Here is a 24,608-nt window from a genome sequence, read left to right as displayed (position 1 = left end):
TGGCAGCATCAAGTTTGTTACAGCTATTAATTTTATTTATAAGAACATTTCATCACATATGAATAAACAAGCTACACAATCCATTTTACCAGACATGTTCAATGGTACAATTCAACTTCAGGAAAATAACACTGAAAGTAAAACTTTTGGTCAATAGACCCTTTTTCACTGCTCGACCATTATACCACCGTGTTCCACAAAGTCTTTATCAACTTTTGTTCAGCACTGTGAGCTGGGTAAAAAAAGAAAAGTTCAAGGCTTCCTTAAGGCTTTTTTTCCCCCCTTGTCTGTAGGCAGTCACAGCTAATGAGGCACAAACAGACCTTCAACTGAGAACAGAAAAGAAACAAGAAACTGACAAAAATGTGCCTCAAATGAATGTCACATTTTAAAATCAATTCAACACCTTTGCAAAAACGGCAGAAAACTACCACTGAACAATTTGTTAAGATTTAAGAAGATTTAAGAGTTTTATTCCTGTTTTCTCTTGTGGGTAGGAGGTAACACTGGTTAAAGCGAGAGAGTCACAAATAGAGTGTCAAAGGATAAGTGCTATCTGCTCCATGGTACATCAACCTTGTAGAAAAGTTCTGCACTTTCAAAGAGGATAGAAAAAAGATTTTATCCCCAATTAAAGCAAACTACATTAATTTAGAAGCCCGGTGTGAAGCTCCCTTGCCTCAGATTTTAATATAGGATGATTTCTCTCAGAACAAATATAAAAATTAAGAAGAACTATGTTCCTTAATTAGGCCTAATTTAAAGAAAGCTACAAGACATTTTGTAATATTTATTCACGCATAGCGGTGAGGTGAATGTGGAGTTCGACTTTGTGTACGCTTCGTACATTTTGTGTCAAAAAGTGAAGAGTAGATACTTAAGTGAAAGTGTGTGAAACTTTCTGTGTGTGTGGTGGTCAGTAGCAGGTCCAGCAAGCAGCTGAAGCCCCTCATTCTTCTTCATTAGTGTTGACTGCTGAGGGGCCTGTCGTCTCTCTCTCTCCACATCTTTTCATCCTCTGTCCATCTCTAACCCTTTCTCCACTTTTCTCCTGACAGTATCCACTCATCTTTCCTTTCCTGCTTTTTACCTCCTGATACTCACCTTTTTCTCAAACGTTCTTCTTTCTCGTTTCATGTTTCTACCCCTCACTCCTTGCCCTCATCTGAGACTTTCTCCTCCATCTCTCTCTCTCTCACCAGCACTCTATCCACATCTCCCGCCATCCCTCCTCTCCCTCCACCTCTGTTCTTTAACTGTCCACCTCCTCCTCTTCATCATTTTCCCCTCCTTTCTGCGCTGCGCCTCATTTTCTTCCCTCTCTCCCTCAATTGTTCCCTGTCGTGTTTTCTATGCACTTACTCTTCTTCTCCCTCCGACTACTCATATTTTCTCTTTTTCTCTATTTTCTCTTCCTCTACTTTTCCCTCACATTCATTTCTCTTGTTTATTTTCTTGTAATGTCTCTGCAGCTTTGCACTCAGTCCTCATCAGAAGGTTCATCTCTCCTTTTTCTAAACTCTTACTTATTTTTTTCTCCTTCATACTGCCTGCAGAGGAAGCCTGTTCCATTATTTGTTTCACATGAACTGATCTCTAGCTTCTGCCAGGAACATTTAATCTCAGCTTTCACTTCATACCTAATTGTTTCTTCTCTCTCATTGCTCTCTTGCCATGCTTTAATGTTTGCTTGTTCCTCATCCTATATATTCCTCTTTTTCTATGCCCAGTCTTTGCCATAGCCTTTCTCTTTTCTCTTTCTACCGTTTTTTTTTTTTTTTTTTCAGATTTGTATAAATCTACAGCAGGTTGTTTTTTGTTCTTCAATACTATTCTTTGTCCTCAGCTTTCTCTTTGTATTTTTCTTCAGTTTGTTTGTCTATATTGTTATCTACTAGCAGAGTAGCTGAGCTGCTGTGATCTTTGTACCGGCATGAGTCCTGTTCAATCAACAATAAAACTGAATGTAAAAGAAAAAAGAAATCAATACTAGGTTTCATATCGCAGTGATTCAGTGGCTTTGCGAAAGTCAGTGTGCATTCAGATCGGCAATAGACACAGATTTATAATCAGTATATCAGTATTGTCAATAGGGCTTTTCTTTGAGAATGGACTTATCAGAACTTGATGAAACTATTTTCTTTTTCTCCGTATCTTCTGCTGTGCTATCCGCAGGGAATCATACTTGCACACTAAGCGAGCCACAGAAAAAGCAGACAGGCTCCTGCACAACAGGCTGGGCCATTTTGAATCACAACAGTGTTCCTAAAAATTCTATACCATTCCTCTGTGGGTCCACAGAAAGCTCCCATGCATTAACTACAATCCTGCCCTGCTCTAATGTTCTGAGGGGGACAGAATACTAGAAGCCCTCTCTCAATATAATGCAATTCAGTACATCAACAACCCAGCTCTGGTGTAATCACCATGGAGTTCAGTCAACTACTATCTGACACAATGGCAACAAAAACAGAACATTACATCTTCATAAAGTATTTACCTTTATAAATCAGGGCTGTTCAGCTTTATAAGGCAGAGCTTTTAGATTTTACAGGTGGTGCTTTTATAAGAGGACATTAGACCTTAAAAAAAAAAAGTTTAGCTAGATTGTGAGGGAAAAAGTCTGTCACTCTGAGTACAGTAAGGGTGGGAAAGTCAACAGAACATCTGACTTTGTGACGGTGAAGGTCCCCTAACCTTAAAGCGGCTATAAATGATATATTTTAATATAACAATGTAAGAGTGATGCTCGAATTGATGAACCTACATGAGAGCATTATCACCCAACTCTGCAGCTCCCTTCAGCTTTACAGAGCTTTATAACGAGTTTCACCTCATTGTTTCGCTGTCCAGCTGCAGCTTTACTGTTTTGATTCACTCTCAAGGCTCTCATAGCGTTGTATTCGGCCGCAGCAGGCAGCTGCTACACTACCTGATAGCACCAAACTACAAAACGACACAGTTTGCGACTAGCTGGTGAATATAGTGGAGGATTTAACAGCTAAAGAGCCAGATATTTCCCTCAGGAGTTGGTAGAGAACAAAAGCAGAGCTAAATGAGAGAATATTGGATTTACATTCACCATTTAGACAGAAACACGACTCCAAATGATTGATAATGTTGCTCTGTAACTGCTGGATGTGGAAATAAGCAACTGTTTGCTACCTAGTTTGCCATTTCTATGTTAAAAGGTGATGGTGTGACAGTAATGTGTCCACAATTTGTTTCTGCTGCCTCCAAGTTGCCAAAAAAAAATCAGTTAATGCAGGTTTAAGTACTGATTTTAACTCCAACTATGATGTTTCCCTAACCTTAACTAAATACTTACTTTAACTTGAACTAAGATCTTTTCCTACACCTAACCAAGTGATTTTTGTGCCTAAACCTGATCAAGCCATGACCATAGCATTGTCACATCATTAAACATATTAAGTTTTCAATAGTGATTTATAACGTTTTGGTAGTCACAGACAAATTGTGTCGACCTGACTGAAACGGTCAGTTATAACTTAGTACGACATAAAATCTTTGTTGTCCTACCCACTATTTCACCTGCCTGTAGCCCTGGATGGGATAATGTTAATGACTGAACAGTTAACAACCCAATTTATTAGCTAAGCACAGGAAAAGGGGGAATCTTAAGTGTAAGTCATTGCCCAGAGAGGGAACGTCAATCTTAATGCATTGGATGATTTTGGGAAAACATCTTACAATATGATAGCTGACAAAACTGACATCTCATCAGTAAGTCCTCCTACTCCCTTCTATACTACAGCATAGCTGTCAGGGACTGAAGAGTTCAACAACTTGGTCAGCTAACCAAGAACATAGGAAAAGGAGGATTATAAATTGCAAATTTAGTACAGCTGTGCACGGAGGTATACTCACAAGGTATAGTCAGTCTCCTTTTTCTCTTGATGGTTTTTATTTCTAGGTCTCCTATCTCCTCCTAACAGTTGTTAAGCTAGTCAAGCTATTGTGCCAACACAAGTTTTTCTGTCCTGTATTGCCTTGGTCACCAGCAATTAACGTTGATATACTACCACTGGTCAGTTGGTTAGCTTTCGCTGTAATGCAAAGCATATTATCTCTTCTCAAGCACCACAAAGGAAATTCCTTATGTTGATACTTGTTTCTGCTATTCCTGAAGACAAATATTCATTAATGGATAGGTCCTGACTTTTTAAAATCTGTCTTAATAAAATACTCACATTTGCTATGTTGAAACAGTTATTGGTTGCTGTAATATAATGTAATTCCTCCTCTTCGTTCTGGCTGTGAAGTAATCCCATTCTAGTCTGACTGCAATGTAAAAAAATGGGGAACAGAATCACCAGTCCTCGCTGAGAGGAAAAATACATTGTCAAGTTCAGCTGAAACTAACATGTCCTGACAGTCACATGTAGGTTTACTGTTGGTGTTGTGACCTGACAACCATCCTGCATGTGACTGCCAGGAGCTATCCTTCTGCTGCAGCAGCAGGGAGACACAGTCTGGGGGAGCAGAAAGACTGTTGGAGCCTCATATTAGCTTCAGCTGAACTTAAGAATAGATTTTTTCTCAGAACGAGGTATGTTTTGGATTTCTAGTGTAGTGTAGTTGCACAACCATTATGGAGAGGAGGAATGACCACAGCGACCAAATAACTCTTAAAACACACATGGAATTTGAGTATTGTTTCAGATAGACTTGTAAAAATCGGAACCTAACCTTTAATCATTTATTTTACCATGTGTTTGCCAAAATAAATTCATGACACAAGAAGATGACGGCACGACATGGAAAAAAAAACAGGGCTGGAGAGTCTTAGATGTATCAAGAAAATGTTTAAGTACACAGCAAGAGGAGTATCTTTAAATCTCTTTCACAGTCACTCCTGTAGTCTCTAAACTTTTTTGCTTTATGTTTTGCATCACTCTGTAATTCTACCTCTGTCTTCTCTCTCTGTTTGGGTCTTTCTATCTCTCTCTCATCTGACAGGCAGCTTTTAACTTTAGGAGTAACTCCCTCGGTATTAGACCCAAAGCCTGCCCACAGCAGGGCTCCGTATATATATGTGAGGGTGTGTATGTGTGTGTTTGTGTGTGTGTGTGTGTGCGCGCCTCAGTAGCTGGCCTTGCTGAAGGGGAAAATAACAGCATTTAAAGTTTCAGAGGTCTCAACTTGCAGCTGGACAGATTCCGACCTTGCTGTAGCTCCACATACATCTGTGATTGGACATGCTGCTGTAAGTCATCTTTCTCTGTTTTTTCCAAATCTCTTTTGCTGTTTCTACTCTCCGTATAAGCTACCCGTTTTTGCTCACCATTCAGGTATTTTTACTCCTTACTTTGTGTTGGTCTTGCTCAGGTTTTCCAAATCTCCACTTTTTCCAAATCTCTTCTGTACCTCTCTTGCACATTCTGTCATTTTTCAATCTATCTTCTCCTTTTTCTCTCCTCTCTCTATAGTGAGCCAAGCTGCTGACATTGATCAGCATCAGAGCTGGGCTCTCTCTGACGCTAAATGACTTGAGAATCCCACCAGGCATACAGACAGTGTCAGTGTGTGTGTTGTGTATGTAGTCACATCTGAGAGTGCAGATAAATGACTAGAGAATCCCACCTAGTGTCTGGACAGTGTTGTATGTGTTACATCTCGCAGTGGCAGTGTCACGCTCAGCCTTTCAGAGGATAATGACTAGAGGTTGTTTGCTTCGTCTCTGTAGGGCCTGTGGGATCCTCCCCTCATTTGCCATCAAACACGCATGCACATACACACGCACACATAAGGATGGTAGTGTAACCCAGCAGGAAGACGTATGTGATGTGCAGGCCTGCCCACTGGCCCGCTGTGACACTGATCAAAAAGCATCACAGTTGCTTCTGTTAAACTGGAAAATCAAAACAAGAACTGGACCAAACTCAGTCCCAATTAAGTCCTCTTTCACGTATTTAAAATCTCAGGAATGAAAAGTTATCATCTGTTTGCTTTTCCCCATCTGAGGCTCATTTAATTCTAAAATTTGTTCAACAAAATAAGCAGTTGTGGTTTAGTCTCTGTTTCATGGTCCAGGCCACTCCAAAATGTCAACTTACAATCACAATGTGGAAGACATCATTCATTGGCTTTGCTTATAAATAAGACGAAAACAGAAGTGAAAATGCATTTTCCCCGGGCTCAAAAAACACAAAACAAAAATGCAGTCATTTAATATGCATTACAGAGAAGAAGGAAACAATGGTGTGTTTTTTTTTTTTAATGGACACAGTAGAATTATCGCAGCATCAACATTCCCCCATGTTTGTTGGACTCAAACATTTACATTTTAAATAATTAAATATGAATAATAACGATTTTTGCTGCATTTCTCCTTTATAACATTATACAGGCAAAAAGGAAAAGGTAAGAGTGAGTGTGAAGCTTTAAGGGCCATGAGCTGCATTCAAATTCAAGCACATAATAATCTATTTAGGTCACGAATAAATGACTTATCAATAGTTTTATAGCACCGATCTGACTCTGGAACTGCTGAACTGCAGTCGCAAGTCAAAGAAAATATTGAACCCAAATGTTAAGCTTCACGTTGATGTCATGATGGTGATATTTCCTTGGTGTCAATGGGCCTCACGTACGAGTGATTTAAGAAAATGTGGCATTCATTCATTTTTTCGTACTTAGACTTTTATTTTAGGTACAAACAGAACTTATGAATGGTCCAAACTGTTGTACAAGTCCTGAACAAATAAGCAATCTGTTACCTGTTACTTATCACTGCGGGTGTAATCCCCCCCTCCAACTACAATGTGGGTTGCCATGGCAGTGTTGACTCCACGGGAAGTGAAGACTGCAGAAGCAATGATATAATTACTACCTTTGCTGAAATTTTAGCAAAAATATGAGAGATATTTGTGTCTTTTTATCTTTGTGGTGAATGAAACTCACAAGACTTTTATTTGTTCGAGCTGATATTCATTCGGTGGCCTTCAGTCAGTTTGTATCTGACATCGATTCAGCTGTTTCTCTGCTGTGGTACTGAATGAACGGTAAGAGACAAAGTTGACATGATAAATGTCTAGAGTATCTCAGAACTTTTGTTAACTCTTATTATTTCACAGTGACAGTTTTTAAAGACACAAAACGGAGGAAGAACTTTATAAACTTTCAGATTCACAGGGTGAAAGTCAGGGAGATGCCTCGGGGCTAATCAAGAGGAAAGACCTTGATGTGTAGGTTCAAGAAGACTGCAATACAGCAAGCTGCTTACACACCACACACATGTACACCTATTGTGTACCATCTCTTTAAAAGACAGTCTTCAAAGAATCTTCACTTCACTCCTCATTATCTCACACCAGCTAATACAACACACACACACACACACACACACACAGACACATGGCAGTCCTTGTAAGGACATTTGGCTGTCGTAAGTGTAGAAATACAAGAACACAAACATACGCTCAGATGTGTGTGTATATAAATGTGTGTTTGTGTCTGCACGGTGTCATACAGCACAAAAACAAAGGTTCAGATGCTATTGAAAGTGCGCACACGTACAGGCATCCATGCACACACTACATTAGTGCAAGAGGGGATGAATGAAGTTTCAGCGAGCTGATTATCACATGGTGTATTACTGTATGCCAGGGGAAGCTTCACTGCCCCTGATCAACGCAGAGAGGATGTGAGCAGAGAGCAGCATGAGGCTTTGCGGTACGTTGTTTGAGTACATGATGAGCAGCAAATGCCTCTACTGTACAAACTTTGGAAGTGCAATCTTCCAATATTCTGTCCTTCAACTCCTCCTCCTTCTCCTCCTCCTCCTCCTCCTCCTCACATTTTCTCTCTAACTTTATGTGAATTTGTAACTTAAAACTGCTGCAGTGATGCATATGCTTGAGGAGCTTGTCTTTGCTTTTGATTAATACAGCAGTAGGTCCAACTGAGTAATGTGGAATGCTGAAAAGTGAAATACAAAGGCTAGATTTTACTGAGTGCATGAATAAGTAACTAGCTTTCACCGTGGATAAAATACAAGAAAATTCCAAAGAGAAAAAGGCGAGATCTGTTAACTCAGTGGACACATACTGTAGCTGATAACCTGAGTCAACTCCTCAAGACAAAGACAAAGACAAATCTATATCTACTGAAATTACATCAGCTCCAAAATCTGCATGAAACCATACTGAGATTTCCTGCTTTGCCGGAATTTATGTAAAGTTTCCAGTCTCCTCTGATTCACAAAGCAGGCAAAGTAATTAGGTCTGCCTTCAAATTTCTAGTCTCACATCAATGTTTTGTGCTTTTCTACAAGGTTAAACATCACTGCAATGCTGTGCAGTAGATTTCAAATCTCACTTCACAGTTAAAATGACACCAGAGACATAGTAAAAAAAAAAATGGTGAGGAAGCAGATGTATACATAAAAATGCAATGTCAGCACTCTAGTTTATGGTAATTTGAAAATTATATCTCTCAATAGAGATCAGACGGATATTTTACTCTCATAACCTCAAAAACAACTTTCCCTTCCATTACTGAATCTCTGGGTGACAATGATGTGACTGCTGGGATGAGAGGAAAGTGAAAATATGTTGTGTGCACAAACATTTTCAGGCTTAAAACCTATGTTGAAAATACCCATCTTTAATCTTTAGTAGATTTAGAAGTTTAGATGTGCTTTTTTTGTTAAAATACAATGTCTAAATTGTGTAAATATTTGCATTTTCAGTAGGCTGACTCATATCATCAGCATCATATATAGTTTGTCCTCCTTTTTGCTTTTATGAGGGAATGGGTTAAAGGATGAGTTTTAAAACTTAAAAACCCAATCCAATGCAAAAAATCCAAAGCAAATAAACAAATGTAGTCTCTATGAAGATTATGTAATCCTATTTACAGTCAAACCCTCCTTGTATCCTAATGATGAAACTGCAGACATTATATCTGCGTCTGACTGGATGACCCACTCTAGTTTACTTGAAGTCAAGCGAAGCACTTCCAGGAATTCTGATTTTTGCAATTTTGAGTGAGTTTTCTTCGATTCAAAATTTAATAAAACATATATATATATATCAAAGGGCAATGTTAATGTGCTTCAGTGCAGTGGTCATATTCAGAAAACAGCAAAAATATAATGAATGCTGTCTGGGAAAATAGCTGCTTTTACATTCACTTTCACTGCTTGTTTTCAGATGATAACCTCTTTTTCTTCACTAACTTTGAATTATTTTGTGCTTGTAAACTACAAACCAAAAAGCTGCAGAGACTGAAGACATATTTGACTGTGTTTGGCTTTGAAAAGGTGTCATTTTCTGTATCGGAAGGGAAACAAGTTCGGTAGTGCTGGGGAACTTGGATTTCGTACTTTTACATCAGACATTCACTCTGAAAGCAGTTTCTAATGACAAGACTTTTCTCTGTGTAAAACCTAAAGTGACAGCACTCAAAATCCTATCAATCTGACTTTTTTGTTCATAACTCCCCCAGAATAATCTTGAGAACATGAGAAAAAAAAATGGATTTCTTACTTTTACATCAGACAGTGGTGCTCTGAAAATAACAACATATCTCTCCGTGGAAAACTTCAAAAGCCACCACTCATACTCGAATGTTATGTCCCAAACCTCTATCTACATAATTCAGGAATGATCTAAGATTTGTTCCGACTTCATGGGTGTGCTGACACAATAATTACAATTTTCAATGATACTTTTATTCCAGATATATTAACTACATGTAATTTATCTATTTATCAAATCTTCTCTGATATTCAAATTCCCATCCCTTCCAGATTTGAGAAAACTCTCACCTTCTTTGCAGCATCGATACACTGCATGTATTCTTTGGCCAGGTCTGCACACTTCAGGGTCTGCTCTCTGTTCCCCTTGTAACAAGATAAAATCTGGGCCTGCAGGCCGGGACACACCGGGTCGGTGCTGCGCGACCTGCAAAAGACAGACACAGATGTAGAGAAAGATGGAATTATGTTTGGTCTCCACTTTCTCACTGACAGTCAGGCTTGCAGAAACATAATGCAGACTGGTAGAAAAAACTAGAATCACTAAAAACGTTAAAAAAAAAACCCCTCTGCAACTGATTAGCATCCATATCTAAAGTTTGAACATTGAACCAGATGCACCATCTACTGTAGATCAAAGTTTCACACATTCATTTGGCTTGGATTTGTTGAAGATTCTTATTGGTAGGAATAAAAACTAGTCCATCATGAACTCAACAGGTACATCAGCACCTTCAATCAAAATTGTGAAGGAATAACTTTTTTTAAGCACAGTTCTTAGGGCTGTAACAAGCAGCAACAGGCAGCTGTTTTCAGCAAAAAAAGCTCTTAGAAAACCACATACCTGCCCAGCAGCAAACAGTAGACAAACACAGCTGGGTGACTAGCTGGTGAACATAGTGAAGCATTTAGCAGCTAAAAAGCCAGATGTTTCCCCCAGGAGTAGGTGAAGACAAAAACAAAGTTAAAATGAGAGTGTATATTGGGCTTAAATTCATGAGGTGGCCACAAACATGGCTCAAAATGAATGTTCACTTAAGTTCACCAAATCAACTTAAAAAGTGATGTGTCAATGTTGTGTTCACATTGTTCAAGTGACCAAAAAAATCAATTAATGCCTTACAACAATTTGACAATAGCCACTACAATGTGTATTAACATATAACTTTAACAACTTTAAACTGGTGCAGGTAACAACCTCCTCCAACTTAATGCATGTCTTAAGGCTTGACTACACAGGAGGAGCTTCAGCCGTGTTTTTCAGTCGTCCATGTCACATGCGTTTTATAAAACATCCAAACAAGCTGCATAATCATCCGTGACCCGAAGTCTGCTTTTATGCTTTGCTGTGATTATTGTATCGGGCTCTGAGTGATGCCAAAATGTGGGTGACCTACACTCAGTACTGCGCCTGAATGCATCCTGTGTAGATGAAGATGGATGACTGAAGCTCATGATGCTGCTTTCACTACACAGCCAGTGTAGACATTTGTTAGCCACGAAAGAACAAAAAAAAAAAAAATCTGTTTAAAAAAAAAAAAAAAAAAGAGGTAGAAAAATCATTCACGAGAAATCAAAGGTCTAATTAAATGAGGCAGGACAAAGACAACTAAAAAACAATTAACATCTCCACCCACTGCAACCTGTTTAACAACCTATGGTTAGTATAGTACGTGCTTCCTTGCAAATCATGCAATTAGTGCTAAATAATATTTAATTGAGTGGATTGGATCTTTCTGATCAAATACAGCAGAAAAGTGTGCTTTGATAGATTGAATTAGCCATGTTTAATTTGATATGTGGGCTGTATTATAATTGGTCTTTGACTGTCTGTCTGTGTGATTGTTAACTATGACAGGCTTGCTGCTTGGGTACCTCACTGTAATAGATTCTGACTGATTGAAGCAGACACGAGCAAGTTATGTACGCCCACGCAGGTATGGAAAGGCACACGCACACAACGTACATCAGTCTCCTCTACACGGCGCCCGTGCATACACATTTCCTCTTTGAGTAGCATTTAACACCGGATTTAATTGAAAGCCAAATTAAAGGTTCTTTTTGGCTTTGATTCCCAAAGGAGAGCTGACCCCAGCGTTTCAATTACAGCATATCCATATCCACACTGGCGCACACACACACACACACTTTATCATCAGCAACAGTATCCAAGATGCAATGACTGAGTTTATCTGAGCATGGGTGATAGGGGTTAAAGGGAATAATGAACAGAGACGGAGAGAAAAACATATAAAGGAAGGAAGTGAGATCAAACGATATGGGACGAAATAAAGCATCCATTAGTGTTCTCTCACAAAACCATTTTAAAAACATGACGGCCTATCAGATTACTCTTTTCCCCCCACCATCTCCAATGGTTTATCTTGCCTGTTTAATGGGTCTTCTTCCTGTCTTCTCTCCAACTTGGTCTATTTTCTTACTTTTCTTTCACCCCCCCTCCCCCCCCCCCCCCCTTCTTCTCTCATCATATTAACAACATAGAAAGGACGACACCAAAGCGCGCCATCTTTATCTCTCTCTCTGTTTGAGGCCGCCGAAGATAAGGAACTCTCCTTTAATTTGAAATAAATGGCCTTCATCAGGGAAGCCAAAGCCTCCTGATAGCGCTGCGTGGTTTATTAAAGGCACTTGAAGCAGAAAATTGGTTCAGCCGCAGCAAAGCTAAAGCTCTGTCCACATGCTATACCAAATTGAAGGTGAGGTCTTAAATCAACAATATTAACTGAGCCGCTTACAAAAATAAATAAATAAAAATAAAGAGAGAGAGAGAGAGAGGGGGAGGCCTTGGCTTTTTTAGCTGGAACGAGGGAAAGCAGCGTCCCTGACAGCCTGTCGAGCTGTGTACGCCGTTGTTGTTGTTGCTGCTGTTAATGTGTGTGTGCTGTGAAAGCATTGTAATGTGTGTGGGAGCAGTCCTTTTTTTGGGAGAGTTCTCTACGCATCTGTGAGCGGCAAATATGACAAAACATAAACAGTAAGATTAGTTGCTTAATTAATGGTGCTGCCCATTATTTTTAATCTCCAGCAGCGAAGGCGGAGGCGGACGAAACATAGAGGCCTCAGACTTCTGGACCACGCAGACCAGCTTACCGAGACAGAGAGGGAGAGAAATGAAAGAGCAGAAATTGGAAAATGGAAAAGACACAAAACACACCACCAACTACAAAAGCCTCTGGCAAAGCTACGAGACTGATAAGGAAGATGCTTTTATCGCCTCTAAACCATGCTTCTCTCTGAGTTAGAGTGATGGTTTTTGTGTTTTTACTTAATGGCTTTGGCTACACATATGAAGCATTGTTTGTCCTACATGCCATTTTATTTCTGTCATGTCAACTACAAAGTATTGGTATCTCCACTGTGTTTCAGGCAAGTAATTAGAAAATCTTGTTAACATCTCACAGAAAGTAGTGCCAAAGGAAGAAAAATGAAGACAATCTAATACTGTGACTGACTTGAGGGCTACAATACAAACTCAGAGGAAGTCTGCAACATCTTGCTTGTGAGAACATCTTGTTTACATGTTTTATTACATGTTTTCACTGTAGTGTATCCTCTAATTTTTAAAAATCTGTGTGGGTAAAAAGTAGTGCAAATGGTTCCTTGAAACCACTGTAGTTTTCAATGTCAGGACTGTTTAATTATTAGGCTTGAGAAAAAAAAAAAGCTGCAAAAAACTCTCTAATTGCAATTCAACCCAAAAGCACCAGCTAAATACCCGACTACCTGCCTCCTAATGGCATGTAGTGGCAGGCAGTGTGACTATTAGGGGTTAAGTAACATTTTGTGGCAAGAAGAGTGAGTCAAAACAATCTAACAAGGTTATTTATTCAAATCTTAACTTTTGCTGTTTTGTGATATGAGTGAAAGAGAGCTTTAATGAAGTCTGACAACAAAGTGCAATCCAATCCATCTTGATGAACAAGATGTCGTTAATCTTGTTTAGTTTAAACCTGTTTAATTAGGTAACCAATCCTCACTAGTGTGCTATGTGCTCTGCCAAAAATAAATCATTATTCTACAAACTTGCAGCTTATTATCACAATATTGTCATGACAAATTTAGTTACCCACATTCATAAGCCAAGAGGAACTTTGGTATAATTTGTGCAATTTGTCAGTGACTAAAGTTATATTTAGGTCAGATTTAAGAATGAAGGTCCATCTGTGTCTCTGCTAAATTGAATCTGGCTCTACTTTTTTTACTTTCAGCGTTCAAAGTTCTGTAATCCTTAAGTTATGAGTTTCAAGTTCAAGTTTATTTGTTATTCCAATACAAAATACAGCCAGTTCATTGTTTCTCTCATGTTCAGCGTAATAAAACCGACATCATCAGACAAAACATTAAAACAAGTGAAGTTTATGGGTGGATCAAAAAACAGAAAGCGATGACATCACCAACCATCAACCTCAACATTTTTCTCTATCTTTGCTTACCCTCTGTTTCTGGAGTCTGGGGGTTCTCTGAACTACTGGAGCTTATACTGACAGGTTAGACATAATATTTGCAATTTTGATACACTCCTCTACAACTCTCTGTGACTCTGCAAGCGATATCCTACATTAAAGTCTGTGGTTTTAAGGGGAGTTCAGCACTGGAACTATTTCCTGGCCAAGCCGACTACTTCCTGGAGTCTCTGCTGAACCTCACAGAGACAACAAGACTCTGGTAAGTTACTCCATTAAGAAATAGTTACAGCACATAACTCATTGCGATCTTACATTCCTGTAATGTGCTGAGAAGATGTAATTTGCTGAGAAAATGTTTAAACTGCTGTAGAGGGAAAGCAGTGAGGAATGATTCTCATTCTTCCTAAAGAACCTTGATGCTCTGTAGGAAAACGCAAGACTGTGAGGTAAACAGGTCCATTCTTATCTATTGAGGCAGGAAATGGCATTTGACATGTTGGAGTGTCAGAATTCCTGCACGGACTACTTTACCATTACCGGTTGGATTAATACTGGTGGGGTAAAGAGAAAAAGAGAGATGATAACAAGGGAGAAAGAGGGCAGGAGAGGTGAAGAGTAAAAACAGCTAGACAGACAGCGTTGCCTCTTATCTCTAGCTTGTAGCTTGTATGCACCTGCACCCTGACAGGTTTTCAATTGACTGAGGGCACACATCCTCTTTTCCCCATATCTTGTATCACGCTTCTTCACTCGTCCTCTCCCATCTCTCCATTCCTATCACACCTGTTACCAGGAAGAGAGGGCCCTATACGTTCTGCTTCTCAGACTTCACTTTGTCTCTTGTAAACACTGAAGTGGACGTAGAGTACTTCATTCCTCTCGATGCCTCTAACTGTTATCAATGCTGTATTTGTGAATATATTTCTTCTATTTTTACACAGCTCTGTCGTAAGATAAAATAAATATGCATAGCTTCTATAAGTCAAAACATTTCCATGACCTTAAAATGTAGTAAAGTAGTAAAAGGTACAATGTATACCATCATCTGTGACTATGTATGGTATCTTATAGTTTTCAAAATGGTACATATTCATTAGAAATATTTTTATTTTTCAGAGTTTCATGATCGCTCCTCATTCATCAAACTGGCATCTCACCTTTTAATCAACCACCTGTATATCATACTGCAAACTGATCCTTCACTTTATCAAGGAACCCATCTTAATCCATCTTTCTATTATACCTCTACATCCACTGCTAAATTGCTCTTGTGATTCCTCCTTTATCCTTTTCAGGGTTTGAGCCACAGAATGACCAGCTTAAAACATTAAATATCCTCATTGTTGCCCATATAATCAAGGGCAGGATAATGCTGTTAGCATTGGTTATATATTTTATAACCTGTATCAACATTATTTTGTGAGTTAGCCAAACTACAAAATTAAAGGATGAGCTCACAATTTTTCAAATATGTCTTAAATCAACAGTCAGGAGCCCAAATGAAGACTGAAATAGGTTTTTCTTGCCATAATCATTCCTTCTGTTCATACTGGCTATTAGAAGATCCCTTCATAATGCACTTACAGTGTAAGTAATGAGGCCAAAATCCAAAGTCCTCCTTCTGTACAAAAATATATTTAAAAGTTTATCTGAAACTAATATGAAGCCTCAACAGGGAAACACTGTCCATGGAAACACAAATGCTAAAAAGAAGTAAATGCGACAGAAATCCACTTGATATGACTAACTCAGACTCAACTATGCTGAAGCCTCATACAAGCTTCAGATAAACTTTTAAATGCATTTTTGCACAAAATGACTGTGTGTGGACACACTGTGGAGTTTGGCCTCCATCACTTACAATGAAAGCATATTTGAAGGGGATCTTTTAATAGCTGGTATGAACAGGAGGAATGATTATAACGAGGTGTGTTCAGTGTTCATATGGGCACCTGACTGTTGTTTTAAGACAGACTTGAAAAATTGTGAACCGGTCCTTTAATTTGTTGGCTGTTACCTGTTAAACCTATACTGCAAACTGGTGTTTTTACGCTCAGCCAAAAATGGCTTGTTAGAGTGAGAAAACACCACTTTGTATTGTCTGGCTATTCTAAGTATAAGCACTGACTTAAAAATACTGATTGGAGTATGTTTCAGTGACATGGCCCTGGTGAAACGGAGGGGTGTACTTTTTTGAGCACCCCATTTTTCATCCAAGTGACTTTATAATTTCCAAAAAAAAAAAAAGTCATTTAGTGCAATTAAATACAAAGCTAGTTACATGTGTAATAAAATATGTCTAATAACGATCCTCATATTTTAATATATTTTTTTCTAGTAATCAAAGGGTCTACAGATTTTACAGTACTGTTTACTGTATATACTCCTTGAACAGAGCAGTGATGGAGCAGTTCTACTGGGCCAGACAATCTCGGCTGAATAACTGTCTTTATGTGATGAAACCGTTCACCATTCAGCCTCACCTTCCCTCTTTTTCTGCATATCCTATGCAATACGTTTATCAAACTTCCTCTGTTTCCTTAATTGATAAAAAGTAATTTCCATTTTCCCTACTTGTCATTAAAGCATTGGGTCGTTGTTATACTTTGGCTCCTTGAACAATGCTGTCATTAAACTTTAACTCCCTGTGTATAGAATTAGAACATTAATGACTCTGAGTCCCTTTGCGGAGGGACACATTTATTCATTTTGTTACATAATCTGCAGGGGCAGCTGCCTAAAGGTTTGAGAAGCAGGGCTGTGACAGGAAAATTTGCAGTTAAATATTCTATAGTCCCATCAGTAAAACCTGTGGCTGTGGTTGTACTGGACACTGGCCTGGGGCCTGGCAGTGATACTTGATAAAGTGCAATGCAGAAAAGCACTTTTCATGCTCACTGTAAGTAGAAATGTAAAATATTTAACATATTTATGTGTATATTAGTCTATGAGACAAATGTTTTTAACAAAAAACAAAACAGTTTCTGTATATCTATTTGAATTCATTCGAGTTTCACCAGTGTTTGTATCCAAGCAACAATATTTATTTTAAAAACTCCTATATTTATTTATGAGAAGAGCTTGTACAAGTTTGTCTGGCCAGATTCAGGAAATTCTTGAAATACAGTAGTCATAACCTGTCATGGCCTGTGTTGTGTTGACTGTAAATAAAAGCAGATTATAGTTCATTTGATATCATCAGTTTTGCTTTAACACTTTTTCCCTCTCCATTGAAAACAGGTTGCTATATAACTGTTCTTGTTGAACAGCCAGTTGAAGTTCAGTGGCTTGACATGTACACATTTGAAAGTAAACTGGGTCAGAATTCAGTGAAGCAAACATCATGTTTTTGGTTAGCTTTTCTCTTAGCGCACAGCAACAATTGCCGAGTAGTGTGCTTTTTAACTTGCAATCTGGACTTGGCTTGTCAATGTTTCCAGTCTTATCACTGAGTGATCTCTGAGGCTGCTATATTCTCATACGGACGTGCAGGATCTGACAAAGGCTGGCTATTAACACTAGAACCACCATAGGGTAAAATTTACCCATGGCAGTTTTTTACTTGTATGTTACTACGTTTTAATAAAATATTTATGTCCCCCAGTCTTTGACTTTTCCTAAAATAATGTTGTACAGCACCCCTTATTGTTAAAAACAGTGAAGATGATTCCAGATTTAGAACACATGCATTTATACCTATAATTACCACCGGGTAAAAGTTACCTGTATATGAAATGCATTTATTTTGAAGTGGTTTATGTTTAAACATTCCAAGTTGCTAGGCAACAGCATTCGTTGGAGTGCGTGATCTGACAACTAGATCAAGTCATAATTAACCAGCAAAAAAAACTTCGCCAAATGCCTGAAGTGCAGGAAAGCTGTGTGTGGAAAATGCAAAATCAAGATGCTGAATGTTTGCGCAAAGTGTGTTTGAGGGACACGTAGTGTTCAAATGAAGATGATTCAGCCTACTTACAAATGTTCACTGTGTGCAAAACTTATTTTGAATTAATTGATCATTCATTCATTTTTGTTTTGCCATGTTACTGTTTATTGTTTATAGGCTATTTAGCCTAATTTGCCTGTTGTCTTACTCTGTTTTATTAATGGAACCCAAAGAGAAATAAATATTTGTGTTATGACGTTATAAATAAAAAATCTTTAATGGTTACCTCAAGTTTCTTGGTGATGTTCTCTTATTCACACATTGTTGAAATGCCTAAATTAATAATTGATTAGGTGGAATTGTGTGCTTGACTTTGTCATGTCGATTTTGTTGCAACATTAAATCACTCATAAGCGTGGTGGCTGTTTATTGTTATTATTAATCATTATTGTCTTTTTGGGGTTTTTAGGCTACTTTGGTAATTTAAATAACATGGTTTATCTCATTATGTGATGAATGTCATTTTATAATAATATCTCAAAACCCAAATATGCAAATATTTCCCTCTAATACATTTTCAGTGTCATTTTAGACTGATTTATACTGATGACCTGCAAAGCGATTAGTGCTCTTTAAGTTAAAGAGATGATCAAACAAACAATGCCTTAATACAATGACAGTTCATTTTTTAGTATTAGAAATGTGCTAGCCAGGCACACAAATAAATTTTACCAGTTGGTGGTTTTAGGTATATAGCGACCCCTGGTGGTTCTAGGGTTAAGGCTAGTTCGACTACTTCTGTAACAGCTGGCCTTGTTAAAATGCATTGAGCACTTTCACATGGGGATCTGCCAAGTCTGTCTGCATCTCGCTCTCATTCTATTACTTTCAGCCCTGAAGAAGTAGCTGTCTCCCTCACACACAAAATGTATCTAGACTAAAAAGATAACTGTTTCCACCCTCATGTCTCTGTCACTCTGTAATCTGTAATCCCACAGCTAGGTAAACCCTGTCAAATTGGCAAATGCAAAATGCCTATGCTAAGTGGTCATCAGTTATGCATAGAAATATCTGCTACAGTGTAGGCCAGTTCCAGAGAGGCCTGCTGCCACAGAGCATTGCTAAGAAGTATCTTCTTTGTGGCAGCCGAACGATAGAAGGTACAGGTTCAATGCTCCATCAGTCATGAAGCAAAGTATCTGAACTGTTGCAGAAATCATGTTTCTGTTTGTTTCAGAGCTAATAACTTACTATTGCTTCAAAACTGTATCTCAGATCAAGTTTCAGTGCCTAAAGTCCCAACCAGGTAAATAATCACAAGCAACCACTGGTGTTAACAAAGGTTTTAGGGCATTTGACTGAACAACATAAATGGGAGATACATTGGTATAGATTTAAAGTTATCCCTGGTGCTATGATGAAGATTACAGCTGCAAGCTCAATTGAGTTTTGAAGTCATATTGCCAATCAATCACAAACCCTGCAAACCTGTGATTTCTAAAGGATTCCTGTAAGATGGGAGGGCTTATCACCCGACTCTGCAGCTCCCTTCTGCTTTACAGAACTTTATAGCGAGTTTCAGCTCATTGATTAGCTGTCCGGCTGCAACTTTACTGTTTTGGTTCACTTTCACTGCTTTCATAGTGTTGTTTTCAGCTGCAGCAGGCAGCTGTATGCTGTAAGCTTTTAGAGCTGTAAGCAGTTCTAAAAGCACCCTGTACACTAATTGCTCAGCACCAAACAGCAAACAGACACAGTTAGCAACTGGCTGGTGAACATAGTGGAGCATTTAGCAGATAAAGAGCCAGATATTATTCTCACAAGTTGCTAGAGACCAAAAACAGAGCTAAAGGAGGGTGATTATTGGACTGTCGTTCACCAAGTGGACAAAAACATGACTCCAAATGAATGATAATGTTGCTCCATAACTGCTGGATGTTTACATGAGCTAGCAGAATTTACCATATCAACTTAATTGGTGCCCCCAAGTGGCCAAAAAAAATCTGTTGTTGGAGGTTTAAAAATAATAAAATTTTGGATAGAAGTTTGGTAACAGCTGTCTAACATTTTCTTCTTTACTGTTTATCTACAGTATACATTATCATTCCTTGTGAGTTTAGAAATGCAACAGTATATATGAATAATGTGTGAATTTAACCATTTATTCTCATTACTGGCACCGATAGATAAAATTCAAAGTAAGTTTGAAGGTTTTGGACAAATAAAGCCATGCAAAGACAGAGAGAGACAGAGAAGTTACTGAAGTTACTCATGCCTCATTGAGTTTGACATTTTAGAGTGCTACAAGTTGCAGTTCATCTCTCTCTCCCCATCCCAATGTTTCTCTCAACCTCTCTCGTCTTATCTTTCTCTCACTCTCTCTCTCTTACACACACACACACACACAGAGGGGACGATGACACACTGGCCATGTGCTCTCTGGTTCCCTCAAACTCCAGAGTGCTGGCTGCCAAAGCCCTTTTTGCTCCAAGGATTAAACTGTGGATTAACACATCACACACTCACACACATATGCATATATACACACACACACACATACTTGTACAGAACACAGACTGACACAGACAGTGCAGCCAGGAGGTTTTGGAGTCAACCACATCTTATTTTACACTAGCTTTGTTCTACAGCTCAGCACTGAGAGAAACTTCATGCAAAAAGTTTACAAAATAAAACCAGAGTCTGTCTGAAGTTTCCCACAGACTCACTCAATAGTTCTGATATCTGAAATGTCTGAACATGGCACTTTCTGTTGCTTTTCATACATAAATAATTTAGCATGTCGGTTACTCTCAGATCTTTTTCTCTCTGTTATAACACTCTAGCTGAAAACAACTCTCACGCAAACCTTAGCTGAACTGGATACAGTTAAAGCTCGCAAAATATTTATACATTTTCACTTTTTTCAAGGTTAATGAAGATATAAAACAATGTTTCTATAATTGGCAATTTTTGTAGTGAAGGTGACTTGTATTCACTGACATCCACACACCCTTCATCCAAAGACAACTGGACAACGCTCTAATCTCATTGACAAATTTTCAAAAAGATCCTGCTATGATGAAAATAACATTTTTAATTTTATATATCAAGAAAAAAAAATAACTAGGGCCAGATTATTGAGAGATCCTTTTTTGTTTTTTGGATTGCTGCTACCCTAGGTGATAAAATATATGGTTTCCCTTATTAAGCATGTAGGAATCTTCTGAATAATGTGATTGATAGCAGGAATAAGAGTTTGCATAGCTGAGGTGATGAGCCAGTGATGCATTCAATTCAACTATCTGAGGACATGATGTTCAAATATGTTATAATTTATATAAAGATCCCCTCCAGACATGTTTTAAGATGTATATAAAATACTCTAATTTGAGTTTCTGTTATGTTTTTTCCACGAAAAAAGTTCCATTATCTTGTTAAAATCCTTAAAATTACATCCACTCCTTCTCCCTCATTAAACATTCCAGAATCTATTAATATGTAAATATATTTCATTTCAGAAGTTTAACCATTGGACACAAGATGTCTTCTACTTCACTGTAAAGTCCATTCTCAGTGTATGTGACCTCGTATTTTCAATGAGCACAGAGAAACTTTTCACTTTCAGCCGATGAATGTGAAAACAGCCTTCTAGGGTCAAACTCTGCACATACATCATTCTGCGCAGTGAAGCTTAAACATTCAACTGTAGGAACAAGAAGAAAACATATTTTTGAGCGGAGGAGGACTTTAAAGATCCCCTCCAGACAACTTTTAAAATATACGTTAAGATTAAGATATATGTATAAAAATACTAGTTTTTCCATAAAAAAGGTTAAATTGCCAGGTTAATAATAATAATTCTTAAAATCCATCCCTTTTCCCTCCAGAAAAAATCCAGAATCAATGAATATGCCAATATTTTTCATTTCACAAGCTTCCAAACTAGTTGTGATGTCATAAATTATGCTCACAAATACACGTCTTAAACTCAGATTTAAGGTGACCACAGAGAAAATTTCCACTTTCATGAGATTACTGTGAAAACAGTCTTTTAGTGGCAATTCTGCACAGTGAAGGTCAAACATCCAAGTGAATTTTTGAGCAGAGGGGGATTTAAAAAAAAAAAAAAAAAAAATCATGAAATTATGTTCTGTGTTAATTTCAATCATAACCTATTTAACAGGGTGTCTAATTTGGCCTCTACAGTAAGTTGAGACAGTTTGCACAGTGCTACATACTAGCTAAGAAACTATTTATTATGTCACCTATGATTTCATCAAAAAGGATGAAACTTTTTTTTTACTTTTCCAGACTTTCTGATCACATATTTAGAAGTTACACATACTTATATGCACATCAACAGGAGGGCAGACCATGAACCATATGCTCTTTTGGTTGAAAATGAAAAAGTTAGGTTACAGAGTCATTTATATATTGATATTATGTATAAATATATATTTGCAGAATTTGAGGGCTCTAGAGGAAGTTGTAACCACTGAAGTATGCAGATCCACATCAAGCCCACCCCATTTATTTTGCATGTTTTGTCACCAAACACACAGATACACCTTTACCCTCACACCTTAATCCACTCATTAAAGTAAAACTACTGAATTCCCCGGAGGTTCGGGTTAGATTGGATTACAGAATGAATGAGAGCCTAATCCACTCTCTAAAACCTATAACAGCAGCGTATAATTGACCATAAAGGTGGCGCAGGAAGCGTGGATCCTTTCATCTTCTCTGATAAAACACTTTGGAATACCCTACTTCCCCCCTACACACACACACACACACACACACCATCCCAACAAGCAGAGGATTAGAGGTATTACTGTACAGTATTCCCCAGAGGTAAGATCACCTGGTCTTCAGCGTCAGAAGAGATCAAAAACATGATGGCGTAGCTGAAAATCTGAATGTACTGTGGATCTCATATTGCTAAGCTTCTGATAACAGTGTTCAGTCACTCCAGATTACCATGTAAAAGGTGAATTAACTACACGGCTGGCACACAATGAGTCGTGCATGTACAGTCGGTATGAGTGAGGATGGGGGAAAGCCCAAAGCTTCTTGTTCTCATCAGGCATAGGACTCAAGTGCAGTGCTTTGTGTGTATATACAGTCAAGGTGGTGATCATGTGTTCTGTGGAAAACAGGAGCTATTTTGTCTGTTAGTTTTTATTCTTCCAGGTAGGATTATCTGACCATACATCACTGTTTAAAATTCAATCCCTGTATTTGTATGCTATACTCTGTACTTTGGAACAGGTGTTATTCATTATTTCTCATTTGCTCAACTCATCTAACCTGCAGACCTAATTTCTTATACATGTCATTTTTTAATAATATGTCTGGTTGACAACAACTTTGATCTTATTCTTGTAGTTTTGGCCATCATTTCTGTTGGTTTTAAAAACATTGTACTCAACAAAGTAGCCTAATTGCTGAAATTCGAGAACACGCTACAACGAAGTCCGGCAAACACAAACTCTCACATCACAAAACAACTACAAACAACCCAAACCTTTATGCTAATAATCTAAACCACTGACTTTGAAAGTGAGACAAGTGAACAAGTTGTAAATATTTCTATCTTCTTCATGAGTGATGGTAAGATGGGACAGATTGGATGTGTCTAGAGAGAAGAACGTCCTTGTGTTAACTTGTGTTAGCGGATAAGCAGATGAAAATGGATGGATTTATTTTGGAGGTAAAACTGAAAAGGAAATGCACCCAAAATGTCTGTAATAAATCCTCATTGCACAGATAAACTGCACAACAACAGCAACTACATTGTATGATCTTCTGACTGCTCGTGACTCGCCCTTCTGTTTATTATCACCATTCGGACTGATGCACAAAACTACGATAATAAGATTCAAATTGTAGAAAAGCAGGATTTTAATTTTAATTTGAAAAAAAATTTAAATTCCACATTAGAAACAAACAGATCATCTTCACGATCAAAATCTGTTCTCAAGCTAAAACTTACCATAAGGAATAAGGACATCCTGAAGGAGATGAAGTGTTTTGTAGGATTTATTATTTTTTTCCACCCATAAATACATAAGTCTAGCTTTTGGTAGCTCTACTGATGAGATTTGCCATGGGAAAGCCCCGTTACTGGTGTGACACAAAATTTCATAGCAAGTCAAGGCCAGGTCTCTAATTTGAATTACAGTTGGGTGTTTTACAGACTACACTGCAGTGGCAATAATTAGCTACCTTTTCCCTAGCTGTGGCTCATTACAAGTCCACAGTGAGAAGCGAGGATGGGGAAATAGGGTATTGTTAAACTCAGCTTAATTAAAGCAGCCAATTAAAACACTTATCACATTAGTCAGGTTTGCTCTAGAGAATGCATGCATTTAACTGGTTAAAAAATGAGGAAAAGAGGAGATCCCTATCTACTGCTGCTTATTAGTCTGCTGTGTGCATGCCCATGTAGATGTGTGAGTCGGTGGGTGTGTTTTAGAGGCCCCAGGGAATAATATGTTCTTACTTTTGGAATCGCAAATTAGTTTGTGTGTGTGTGTGTGTGTCTTACCTCATGTTCACTTCCGTCTTGGAGGCAGCTTGGTGGAATTGCTCCTTGCTCTGTTCAAATCTTTCCAAATTCTGAAAACACACACACAGAAAACAACACAGGAGGACACAAATAGAAAGCATTAGCTAAGAATTTTAACATTTTTTAATGTGTGCATTAGTGTGTCCTTTTTTTGGATAGTAAGTGTGTTTGTAAATGGAAATGGGGATTTTAAAGATTTTTTTATATGTAATGTTTATTTAT

General features: G+C 38.1%; 1 protein-coding gene across 2 annotated transcripts in view; it reads right to left on the bottom strand.

Annotated features, from left to right (window-relative positions):
* The window catches only part of LOC121896221 (MICOS complex subunit mic25a-like), an 85,329-nt gene that overhangs the window by 16,438 nt on the left and 44,283 nt on the right, over positions 1-24,608 (bottom strand). The window contains exons 6-9 of one of the 2 annotated variants that reach the window (XM_042409967.1): positions 24,366-24,436; positions 9,794-9,929; positions 6,925-7,014; positions 6,224-6,826 (exon numbers count right to left, since the gene is read on the bottom strand). In XM_042409967.1, coding sequence (XP_042265901.1) covers positions 6,970-7,014; positions 9,794-9,929; positions 24,366-24,436 — 252 coding nt within the window. In that variant the 3' untranslated portion in view covers positions 6,224-6,826; positions 6,925-6,969. Of the gene's footprint in view, positions 1-6,223; positions 6,827-6,924; positions 7,015-9,793; positions 9,930-24,365; positions 24,437-24,608 lie in introns of those variants that run through there. The other variant, XM_042409968.1, reaches the window with a different exon arrangement.

The sequence above is a fragment of the Thunnus maccoyii genome, chromosome 4 (assembly GCF_910596095.1).
Source record: "Thunnus maccoyii chromosome 4, fThuMac1.1, whole genome shotgun sequence".
NCBI classification, from domain to species: Eukaryota; Metazoa; Chordata; class Actinopteri; order Scombriformes; family Scombridae; genus Thunnus; species Thunnus maccoyii.
This window is presented reverse-complemented; position numbering and strand designations above follow the sequence as displayed.